The sequence below is a fragment of the Theropithecus gelada genome, chromosome X (assembly GCF_003255815.1).
Source record: "Theropithecus gelada isolate Dixy chromosome X, Tgel_1.0, whole genome shotgun sequence".
Lineage (NCBI taxonomy): Eukaryota > Metazoa > Chordata > Mammalia > Primates > Cercopithecidae > Theropithecus > Theropithecus gelada.
In genome coordinates this window covers 109757501-109770069 of record NC_037689.1, presented here as the reverse complement: position 1 = coordinate 109770069, position 12569 = coordinate 109757501, and the positions used below count along the sequence as shown (strand labels likewise).

Below are 12569 nucleotides of genomic sequence, written 5' to 3'. Positions count from 1 at the left end.
TAAGGTTTCATTAAAATTAAGGTTAACATTAATAGCAAACTAATGCAAGGGTAAAATTTAACTTTCTCTCTTAAATACAATTTTCATATAATTGAAAATGTTCATAAATGGTTTTTGGTTTTCCAGATTGTTATCTCATCATTTTGGCAAAACAAAACAAAACAAACAAACGGAAAAACAACTTATGATAATCTGAAGTTCTATTTCATAATATCAAAGGTTTTAAATTTTAAACGTATTTAACAGCCTTCTCAAAATCAAACTTTACTTTCAAGGTTGTTTTTCCTAACCCCTGGCTTTTGGGTGCTGCACAGGACCCCTGAACCACCCAAAGAGGTAACCAGGATTATTTGGCAACATAAAATTGCCAAAATAATGTCTAATACATTATATTTTAGGGAATATTATTAACATATGTTCCAAAACTGTATGGAATGTCTAAGGTTCTTATGTCTGAATATGTGCTATTAATCACAATTAAGGTTGTTATGTTGGGTTATTGTAAACCACAAAAAGAACCAAATTTCTTTGTCAATTGTGTTTCTATCCGTATCCAAACTGGACATTTTGTTATTTACAGACTATTGTTATTTTGTTTTCATTCTCTCCAAAATATTGTTTATATTCAACCTGTGGAACTTTAACAAGTGCTCTCAAATGTGGGTTACTCATAACAACAACAAAACACACAGAACTCATAAAAAGCTAAAATGTTTATAAATATCAAGCAAAACAAAGGTTAATAAAATGGAATAAACTAATAAAAAACAAAAACAAATTTTTACCTTTTACTTAGAACACTGCTAATCTTTATCTTATTTTTCAGAGTCAAGAAAACTTGTCTTAAGCTAGCTACAACCTTTAACAACTACGTGAAGTATACTCCTGTGAATAGAATTTAAAGCATGTTTGTTTCTCTCTGCCTAGTTCCTCTAGAATTTAAAAACTAGTTATAAGTAGGCCCGGCACGGTGGCTCACGCCTGTAATCCCAGCACTTTGGGAGGCTGAGGCAGGCGAATCATGAGGTCAGGAGATCAAGACCATCCTGGCTAACACAGTGAAACCGCGTCTCTACTAAAAATACAAAAAAAAAAAAAAAATTAGCCAGGCGTGGTGGCAGGCACTTGTAGTCCCAGCTATTTGGGAGGCTGAGGCAGGAGAATGGCGTAAACCCAGGAGGCGGAGCTTGCAGTGAGCTGAGATCTCACCACTGCACTCCAGCCTAGGCGACAGAGCGAGACTCTGTCTCAAAAAAAAAAAGAAAAAAAACTAGTTATAAGTATACTTAAATTACGATATAGTTATTTGCATCAGTGCAATAAGAATCTATTTTATTTTCTAACAGAACACAATTTAAAAAAAAAAAAAACTGGTTATTTTACCAAGGCTTTGACTGCAACGGTGTGCTCTCCTTTAAGGAATCAAACTTGACTTATGGAGCCAATAAAACCCTTGGAAACTGGCCTCATGTTTTGTGTACACAGTCCCTGTACAGGGTTTCTGATCTGTAGTAAGTAAAGAATGTCACTTTCTGACAGGCCAGGAACCCCCAAGTTATCTTAAAACCTCAAGAAGAAATGAATTCACCCGACTCATAGGTATTTAATGGTACAAATCCATGTCTGAGTTTGGCTTTAACAAGTCTTATCTCAAATTCCTTCTATGTAACAGAGTTCCATCAAAGCTGATTTAAAAGGCCTGTGTAGCAAGTAATTATTCTTGCTGCACTGTATACAAACAAGCCAAATATAATAAAGCAAACCAGTCCTACTGTAATTTGTCTTTTAATAAAAATAGGAAACTGAAAAGTAAAAATTATGTTTCAAAACCTATAGCACACCTGTTGTTAAATTCTAGTCTTGCCTAATGTTTTTCAATTTTTATTATCTTCTACAGTTTAAATTATAAATTTTATTATCTTCTAAAATTTAAATTATATCTGTTACCGAAATTGACTCCTCAATACATCACACTCAAGTCAAAGCCTATAAAAAGCTGAGAAAGCAACCTCTAACAGCCCAGAAAAACGTCCTAACAACGTAAAAAAAAAAAAAAAAAAAAAATCTTAAGCTGGAAATCATAAAAGTCAACAGAATCATGGCCATTTCACAGACAACTATCCAAAAACATCTACAAACGGTGTTGCTCCTGCAGTCAATCCAAGACCAAAAACCTATCTGCCTCAGCATCAGCAGGAAGTAGCCAGAAAGAACACGTTGCCCCTTGTCCTTTTATAACTATAGGGTCTGGAATGACAGAGCAGGACCACCATCATCTCAGACAAACACCGCCACTTTAAGTTCCAGCTGCCTTTCCAGCTTCATGCATTTCAAGGAAATCACTTCTTTTCTAACTACAAGCAGCCAGAAAAGAGCAGACAGTAAAACACAGATAAGATGGCTGGGGCAGAGAGCAAAGCAGGGGAAAGTCTCTTGGGGAACTGCCAAACTTCACCCTCATACAATGGGCCCCAGTAAAACAGTAGGCCTTAATAAGCACATTCCTTTCCCTTCAGGTACACTAAGATAGGGAAGCTAAAAGCAGACTCCAGGGATATGCCTGCAGCTGCAGAAAGATGTAGGGGAACAGACATACAACTCTCCCTCCCAGATAAGCACAACAAAGAAACACAGAAGCAGTCCAAGCCTCTGATAAACTCTCCCACCCTGAATCCTTAAGAACTCTTAGTCTGTAAGAGATTGCGACTTCTGGCCTAACTCGGTCAGACGTCCCTCCCAGGTTGAAAATAAACCTGTTGACTGTGGAGCCGACCTTCTTGTTTCTCTCCTCTTTCCTTAATTCCTTACAACAACAAAAACTACAAATTGGACTTCATTAAAATAAAAAAACTACTGCTCCAGGCTCTGGACACTTTGGCTTTTTGTGCAGTGAGGCATCTAGTGGGTACACACTCTGCAGTTTTTCTTGCCGTTCTTCTTTCGGAGGCGTTCTTAGAATTGACTAGAGATTGATTACATAACCGGTCAAATGCGAACTGCAGTGTGCAAGCAGAATCAGGATTGTGCTTTCAAAGCTCACAACTGTGTTTAGATGAGATACTACATGGTGGCTTAATAAAAATTTCCTTTATCATATTCTAATTGCAGTTTGTTCTGCCAGAATCCACACCACCCTACACTACTTCTGTCAGATATAAAAATAGAAGATAAAAACCTGTCCAACTTTAAAATTGCCCAGCTTGAGCCAAATTGAAAATCAGAGCAGAGGCATTGAAGATAAAGGTTGGATGGTATATCCACTATTAAAAGAAGCTTCACTTCTGCATTTGTTCCTTTGCAGAAAGTAATTTCTGGGGTTGGAGTTCTTGGGAATACATAAGGGGAAGTCACATGAGGTCATCAAGACCATTACTGAAGAGCTCTAAATGTCTGTTTGGTTCAGGCTGATGCAGTAGCATAGGACAGAGATTGGCAAACTACAATTTGCTGCCTGTTTGTGTGAATAAAGTTTTATTGGCACACAGTTAAGCCCATTCATGTACATATTGTCTGTGGCTGAGTTTGCACTGCAACAGCTGAGTTAGGTAGCTGCACCAGTGACAGTGTGGCCTGCAAAGCCTAAAGTACTATGTGGCCCTTTACAGAAAAATTTGCCAATCCCTGCCAAATAACATCAGTATTTGATGTCAATCTGGATATCTCCATTTACATGTCTCATAGACAAATCTAGTTTGACAGATTTAAAAAGGTATGCACTTCCATAAACCTGTTTCATCTTCAGTGTTCCCTCTCTCAGTTAATGGCACTACCATCACCAATTCACCTGAATGAGAAGCCTCCCTCCCCTTTACCTCCTGCACCCCATCCATTACTCCATTCCCCATCCATCAGCACATCCTGCCAATTCTACCTCCTCACTGCGTTTCAAATCTGACCACGTCTCTCCATTTCCACTACCATTTCCTTAGTCTAAGTCACCATCATTTTGTTCAAGACTGGCAACAGTTTTCTAACTAATCTTTCTGCCTCTAGTTTTGACCACCCTCTGCTTCTAATCTATCCTCCACCCAGTAACCAGAAGGATCTTTTCAACATCTAATTTTCTTACATGCATAATAATATATGTAGCTAAGATTTAATGAGCCTTTACTATGTGCCAGGCATAGTTCTAAGCACTCTGTATGTAGTAACTGATCTTAATCCTCACACCAACCCTATAAGGTAGATATTATCATCTCCATTCTTTAGAGGAAGACATTAAAACAGAGTAGAACTTGTTCAGTTACACTGTTAGTAAACAATAGAGTCAGTTGTAACTGCTTTATTATACTACTCTACACACACACACACACACACACACATACACACACTCACACTACTTATGGCTTCTCATTGCTCTTAAAATAGTCCATACTATGGTTATTTATTTATTTATTTATTTATTTTTGGAGATGGAGTCTTGCTCTGTTGCCCAGCCTAGAGTGCAGTGTGCAGTGGCGCAATCTCGGCTCACTGCAACCTCCACCTTCTGGGCTCAAGCGATTCTCCTGCCCCACCCTCCCAAGTAGCTGGGATTACAGGCACACACCACTACACCCAGCTAATTTTTGTATTTTTAGTAGAAACGGGATTTCATCATGTTGGCCAGGCTGGCCTCAAACTCCTGACCTCAAGTGATCTGCCCTCCTTGGCTATTATTATTATTATTATTATTATTATTATTATTATTATTTGAGACAGGGTCTCACTCTTTTGCCCAGGCTGGAGTGCAGTGGCATGATCTCTGCTCACTGCAGCCTCTGCCTCCTGGGTTCAAGCGATTCTCTTGCCTCAGCCACCTGAGTAGCTGGGATTACAGGTGCACGCCAACATGCCCCGCAATTTTTGTATTTTTAGTAGAGACGGGGTTTCACCATGTTGGCAAGACTGGTCTTGAATTCCTGGCCTCAAGCGATCTCCCCGCCTCAGCCTCTCAAAGCGCCAGAACTACAGGCCTGAGCCACCGTGCCCAGCTGAGTCCATACTATTTTTAACGGCCAAAGACCATCGTCTTGATCTTCTCCCTGTTTACCTCTCCAGCCTGGTCACTTGCCATTCACAGCCTTGCAATTTAAGCTACAGCCACCCCGACTACTGTAGCCCCCCACACACAAGACAGGCTCTTTTTCACCTCTATGCCTTAGTCATGTGATCTTCTCTGCTCTGGCTGTTTACTCTCTTTTCTTCTCCTCTCCCACACCTAGGCAACTGTTGCACATCTTTTAATGCTCCAGGCAGGTATCACCTGCTCCAGGAAGCCTTCGCTAATCGATCCAGATTTGTCCCTCCTTTGTGCTCCAATTATGACATGGGCATATCGTTTTCGGTGCCCTTACTATACAATTGTGTAACTCTCCTTTTGTGCTTCTGTTTCCCTCAGTAGAATGTGAGCTCCCAGCAGTTCTTCTGCTGCAAAGGTCTTGCTTTATTGTTTGACTTTTCTGTATTTTCTTGGACTTCATCATCCCAGCCTTTGGCATAGGCTACTATGGCCAAAAAAAAAAAAAAAGGTAGAAAGGGACTATAGGATTTTGCCTTTTTGTGTATGAATGTGTGGAAAGGAAGTGTGAGGACATAATGGAGATCATGAATATGTTTGGAGGAAATGAGATCACAGGATGAAAACATTTTAGAGTTTATTTTTGGTAGTTTCATACCAGTAATCTTCTTTAGGACAGGCTAGACCCCAAAATATATAATGGCTCTAACACAACAGAACTTTCTCCGTGATGTAACAGTCCAAAACAGGTATTCTTGTTCAGCAGGCTAGTTCTGCTAACACGGTTATTGAGGGACGGGGGCTGACAGAAGCCCCTAGATCACGCCAGGTTATCACATCCCAGTCAGTCAGAAAAGGAAAAGAACATGGAGGAGCACACATGGGAGACTTCTATAGGCCAGGCCAAGTAGTGCCACACAGCATTTCCCACAGTGAGAAATTAGTCATGTGGCCACACCTCACTGCAAGGGAGCCTGGGTAATGTAATCCAACTATGTGCTCAAGGAGAAGAAGAATGGTTTCTTTGTACTAGTAAGCTAAATGGTGCAGCTCTGTTTAACCTGTCCCATGGGAAGCTGGGACTGTCAAATGTAGGCAGTATTTAAAATCATAGTTGACAGTTGAGCACCCTGTTGAGTCACTCACCAGGAAGTAGCAGCTGGATAATGATTTGCAATGCTGATGATTCCTTAATTATTAATCACTGACACTTTGTAGATTGCCTTCGAGTAAAATCCCAGCTGGGTTAGTATGCAATAGCGTAATGCCAGCCCCCCAATATTTTTTCCTCTTTTGCATGTCTAGACTAGAGACGGTGTTAAATAGATGGCACAGTAGCAACCTGATTCATTACAAGCTAACCAAGAGGTGCTCAAAACAAAATCAAGAATAATAAAACAAAATATAAAAGGGAACTCATTTTCATTTCAAACCCTAGCTACAGGCATGGGTTTATTCCCTGCCAGTTTATGTTTGCCCAAACAGAGTGCACATTGATGATGACCTCACGTAGACTAAGGGAGTGAGCAGATGTGAATCAATTTGAAATGAAATATCTCCATGGTTCTCTGCTAAAAGGCATATAAGTTCCCAGGAGAGTTTGTAAAACAGCTACCCAGGCTCTACTACCTCCTCCATCCCCACCCCAGAGTCTCATTAAGTCAGTCTGTGGAAGGACGTGGGGATTTAGAGTTTTTAATATTCCCTGGATGATTCTGATATAAAACCAGGTTTGAGGAAACACAACTCTGACAGGGTAGGAGGGGCAATAGGAAGGCATGCCAAAGCACGAACCAGACAGAGTGATTTTGTTTTAATATATTAAAAAATAATGAACACTAAGGAAAATCTAGTTTCATATTTTGACATGTAGAGCCATCTCTGGGGTTAGATGCATTCACAGGAACCTAGAAAACAGGCCTCTTCTGGGGATTGGCCATACAACCCCTTGCCAGAACTGACTGTAAACTAGGAGAGGTATTATGATGGTAGACTTTCTCCTGGACATTCCAGATGCCTAACTTGTTTTCTTCTTTTCCCAGTTTGTTGCTCAGCCCAACTGCCAACAGTTGCTTGCCACCCTGTGGTATGACGGCTTCCCTGGATGGCGGCGGAAACACTGGGTAGTCAAGCTTCTAACCTGCATGACCATTGGGTTCCTGTTTCCCATGCTGTCTATAGCCTACCTGATCTCACCCAGGAGCAACCTTGGGCTGTTCATCAAGAAACCCTTTATCAAGTTTATCTGCCACACAGCATCCTATTTGACCTTCCTCTTTATGCTTCTCCTGGCTTCTCAGCACATTGTCAGGACAGACCTTCATGTACAGGGGCCTCCCCCAACTGTCGTGGAATGGATGATATTGCCTTGGGTTCTAGGTGAGTCAAAGGGACCAGGAGCTATGGCCAGACTGCCTGATAGTCCTGTTTAAATAAACTACTAGAACAGGCAGCCAGACTAGCTCTGAGCTAGGGTACCCCCAGCCCACCCCTATGCAGTGTGGTAGTCCTTTCTTGGGAGTCTCAGAAATGTAGTTCCTTCTGTCCCAGACCCTGGTCATTCAATATTGCCTGGTCCATGGTGAGATTGGCAGTACACCTAGGGCTTGCTTTTGCTAATCTAATATCTTAAAGGACAGAGAAGCTGTCTGTCAGTTATTCTAGAGACAAAGCCAAGTATCAGTCAGGACAGGCCTCAAGTAAGGTAGGCAGAGCAAGTGCTGATCAGTCTATTCAAAGCACCTTTTCCCATAACCAAGGGACACATGAATCTGCTAATTTCTCATAGCTACTCCACATGACTCAGTTCTTGTTCAAGGTCTACATTCTATTTGGACACTGATTTCACAACCAAGGGGGAATTCACACACATCATGGTAAAAGCAGCCCTACCAGCAGTCTCCAGGCCTAATTAGATTGCACTGGAGTCTCCAGCACACGGCCGTCTTCTAAGTCCTTGCTACTCGAACTGTGGTCCAAACCAGCAATACCAGTACCACCTGGGAGATTATTTGACACACAGAACCTCAGGTGCCACCTGGGATCTGAATTTTAACGTGATCTTCAGATAATTCACATGTACTTTAAAGTCTGAGAAAGTGCTGCCCTAGACCACAACCACACCTTTTACTATTTTCTTTATTTCAAGGCTGAAGAAACATCCACGTCATCAGGTAAAATTTTACAACACTTCTACATGATGAAAGAAAAAAGGGGAAAAAAATGAGTTATAAATTATTTTGGGCCCCATTGCCTAGCTTTAGCCCCAACATCTGGTAATTTGATCTATGATCAGCTTGCTCACCTCAAAACACATTGAGAAGTTTTCTTTCCTGAACCTAGTGGAAAGTAAGGACTATGGGATAATACTGATCTAATTAATTTATTGATGAAATTGCTCCCATTCCAAAATGGAAAGAAAGTAGAAACAGGCACCCAAAATTGCAACAGCATTTCAGTAACTATAGTAAAAATGCTCAGAGTAGTATCCAGAAAAGTATAACATATGGGCATTCTCAGGAAAAGCCTACCAAGTTTGGCAAGTTCAAAACTGGGAGGTGGAGTAGGAAAGCAAGTGATTATTGTCTCTCAAGGCTTCACTCCACTGAGACCCTAATTCATTCCTTAATTCCATCCTTATTCACTTGGGGGGGGGGGGATCCTTCTATGATGACCAGGGCTGACCCTATGTAGAAATAAACTGTTTGCCTCCATTATTCAGGTTTCATTTGGGGTGAGATTAAGGAAATGTGGGATGGTGGATTTACTGAATACATCCATGACTGGTGGAACCTGATGGATTTCGCAATGAACTCCCTCTACCTGGCAACTATTTCCTTGAAGATTGTGGCCTATGTCAAGGTAAATTGGAATGTCTGCCATTTTTCCTACACAGCGATTTTGGCTACATTAAGCTTTTGCACTGAGAGCATAAAAAGTTTTGAGAAAAAGTGATGATGATGATGGCTCAATCCATGTGGGAAATTACCATATAAACAGACATTCTTTCAGTGGTTTGTAAGCAGTGTCCACCTAAGTAAAGAAAGTGGAAAATGGAACAATTTGCAAATGAATCATTAGCTTCTGAGGCTTTCAGGATAAAGGGGTCTTCAGCTTTCAGTGTTTAAGTGCTCTCTACGATGTCCTTGCCAACATAATGGCCCAATGATGCTTGCATGGGGCTGGGGCAGAAAATTCACTGAATTCACTGTCTTCAAAAGCTTCTCTTAATCCTTGTCACCTCATTAAAAAGGGCTACTTTATATATGTCTAATATTATTCTCTCTGTGACATAATCATTAGTAATTCTTCCTCCCTGTGGGGTCATACAAAACAAGACTGTTTCTTCCTAACAATGCTTCTGATATGACATCATCTCTCCCTAACCCTCTGAGTTGTCTCTTCTCAAAGCTAAACATTCCCATTTCTCTCAACTGCTCTTCATATAATGACAAGTAGTGGAATCCCAGACACTTGACTACAGGTGGCATAGACTTTTAATAGCTTCTTCCTTGCTCATCACTTCCACCACTAGGATAACCACTCAAGCAGTTATAAATCCAGCATTTTTAGTATCACCCAACCTGTGCTTCTCTACCAATTCAGATGGATACACACACACACACACACACACACACACACACACCCCACCTTAATGCTTTTCCCTCACAATATTCAGCTCGAATTATCCTGAAAAAAACTTTATGTCTGACGTCTTACTTTGGGTAATCACAGGCTCTGAGTTCAGGTCTGGTGCTTATTAAATCATGGGATTGCTGTCCTCCTTGTAGCCTGAGTTAAACTTCTCCATCATGCTGACAATTCAGTCTCCAAGATTGTATAGTCAGTCATGCTTTTTGGCTCTAAATTCCACATTAAGGACTTTTAGAATGGAAATATGGCTGTCCCCCAAATCTCCAACAACTTAGTTTATTTTTGTATCCCTAATATGCATATTGCATAAATTTTAAGACCTTGGGAGTTATGTAGAGCATGCATATTGAATGCAGTCATGAAACATTTTTGAAAGGAGCCCAAGAGTAGGCCCTATACATGTGGTGATCATTTAACACATACTTACAACTTCCTTAAGAGAAAAAGCTGGTGAGGAAAATGTTTGAATCCCTAGTTAATGTGCCTGGGTGAAATCCATGTCATTCTGGCACTCTGCTGACTAAGTAACACTGTTAAGTAAAGGGAAAAGTTCTTCCTTTGGAAATGGTATTTATACACTGGAGGGACCATAAATTATCAATCTAGAAATTGGTGGGTTTTGTTTAAACAGGAAAGCTTAGAATAAATGATAAAGAAAAGGATTAACATTTGGGGATATGAAAAATGTATCTGTAGATTCTCAACATTAGCTAATCACATGACCTGTCCGACTTTACTGGAGAGGCTTCCAAAGAGTTAGATACTTCTCCATCACAAAATATAAGGATAAATCTGTTCTATTAAGCTGGGTAAATGCCCCTTAACTGGCAAACACTTTATTCAAAGGAGACCTTTGCCAAGAAGTTGGAGTCCTTCCCAAAAAAGAATTTACAAAGCAAGACAGGCCACATGCAAAATTTGGATTTGCAATGAGAACTTATAAATGAGGATAATCAGATCTACCCATCCACAGAAGTCCAGGCTGGATGACTTTCCCCAAGCAGGCTGAGCCAACTTCTATGAGGCAAAGCCATAAGAACTGCTCTATAGGCTCCTTGAAACTTTTTCAATCACCATGGTACTGAAGCAGTACAGAAGCACCAAGGAATGAGCTGGTTTTAAAGATCATTTATTTTATTAGAGTGCAAAATTAGTCAACAATATCTATTCCACTTCACATGATCTAAAGCAAGAACCAAAAAGCACACATCAAAATACTCAAAAGGAGCAAATATATATAAGATTGACCCTTGTTGCCCCCAGATGATTCCACAAATGGAGAATAACCATTCTTTGCTTTTCTAGGATACTACCACCTAGATCTATTCCACCACTGCCTCGTTTCCATGTGTGCCAAGTAAATCTGGACTAAGCTACCCACTGAGTTATGGCCTTTTTTTCAGTCAGTGCTTAGCTAAAGACATAATAACACCCCCCTCAAATTCTTATTACTATTGAGTCCCCACATTGAGCTGTTCCTCTTCATATTTTGCTTTAGGGTTTATAAAATGCAATTTACATCCTTTGAAAGGCAAGAAGGCCAATTTTCTAACTGCATTCCATTTCAAAGGATGTAAGAAAAATCACTTGTCTCCAAATATTACTAACTCAAGAGTCAGGAGATCTGAATTTAATTCCCAATCTCATACGCATGAGCAGGATTACCATAGGCAATCCCTCTACCTTTCTGAGCTGTAGATTCTGCCTCTGATAAATAAGCAGTAGATTAAACTAGATCAATGGTGCTCAACCTTTTAAATTTTTTTCCTCGTGTTAGCACATCTTTAAGTAAAAACTCACACAGTAATCCAATATATAAAAAAGTCCAAAGGACTGAGTTTGGCTTGAGGAATGAGTCTTCTAAGCCTCCACTTTGGCTTCCACAGTAGCTATGAGATGCCTCCATTAAACCCCCAGGCTCTAAGGAACACAGTTTAAAACCACCGTGTTAGATCAGGTGTCAACAAACTATGGTCTGTGGGCCAAACCTGGCCTTCTGCCATGTCCACGTGGTTGCATATTGTCTAGGGCTGCTTTAGGATTACAAAGGAAGCATTGAGTAGTTGTGATGGGAACCATAGAGCCCACAAAGCCAAAAATATGTACTATCTGGTTCTTGACAGAAAAAGTTTGCCAACCTCTGTGCCAGATGAGTTCCATGTTTATTCCCTGCACATACATGCTATATCTTTCTCCAAAGGTGCAAAGTATCTATGTTCAAAGTATAAATTTGCCACGAGAATCATGTTTTACACTTCTGAGTGTTCCACAAATTCAGATTCTCCATCCCATGGGCAGCAGACATCCCTGAGGTTACAGTTCCAAATGAGGAGAGAGAAAACCCCAAATTATGAGCTATACATGTTCCAGTTGGTGATTTCTAGTTTTAAAACATAGGTCTGTTTTGTTATCAGCAAAGAGGCTTTCACATATACCTCAAACCTTTAAAAGCTAATCTATCATCTGTGCTGTGATGTCAACTATCATATAAGTAACATTTAATAGAAATAGTGCTAGACTGAGTGTCTGGAGACCTGTGGATTACTTCTTGCTGGCTCTGCCACTGACTTGCTGTGTGATCTTTAGCAAGTCACTCTGCCTATCTGGATTTCTTCCATTTGTAAAACAGGCATAACCGTTCCCACCCCTCACAGTAATGCAGTGCATGTTTGTTGGGGGAGGAAAAATGTAGAAATATAAGATTTGGCAAAGAGTACATAAAACTGATTGGCCACCTAAAGTCTATCTGAAGCAGAAGTACAAATGTGGCACGGTTTCTCCAAGCTCCTCTGACAGTGAAGAATATTGGATACACACAAGTGATTTTAACCGCACCAGTTTCCTCAGTTGTTGGAACTGAAGCACATTTTAGAAATGCTAACAATATAATTTGGCCCCCAGTGCAACATTCTCTCAG

The 12569-nt window shown here is 40.4% G+C and overlaps 1 protein-coding gene across 1 annotated transcript in view; it reads left to right on the top strand.

The window, feature by feature from the left end:
• TRPC5 (transient receptor potential cation channel subfamily C member 5) overlaps positions 1-12569 on the top strand; it is a 319448-nt gene that overhangs the window by 227500 nt on the left and 79379 nt on the right. Inside the window, exons 4-5 of the mRNA XM_025373393.1 lie at positions 7042-7378; positions 8721-8860. Coding sequence (XP_025229178.1) covers positions 7042-7378; positions 8721-8860 — 477 coding nt within the window. The remainder of the gene's footprint in view (positions 1-7041; positions 7379-8720; positions 8861-12569) is intronic.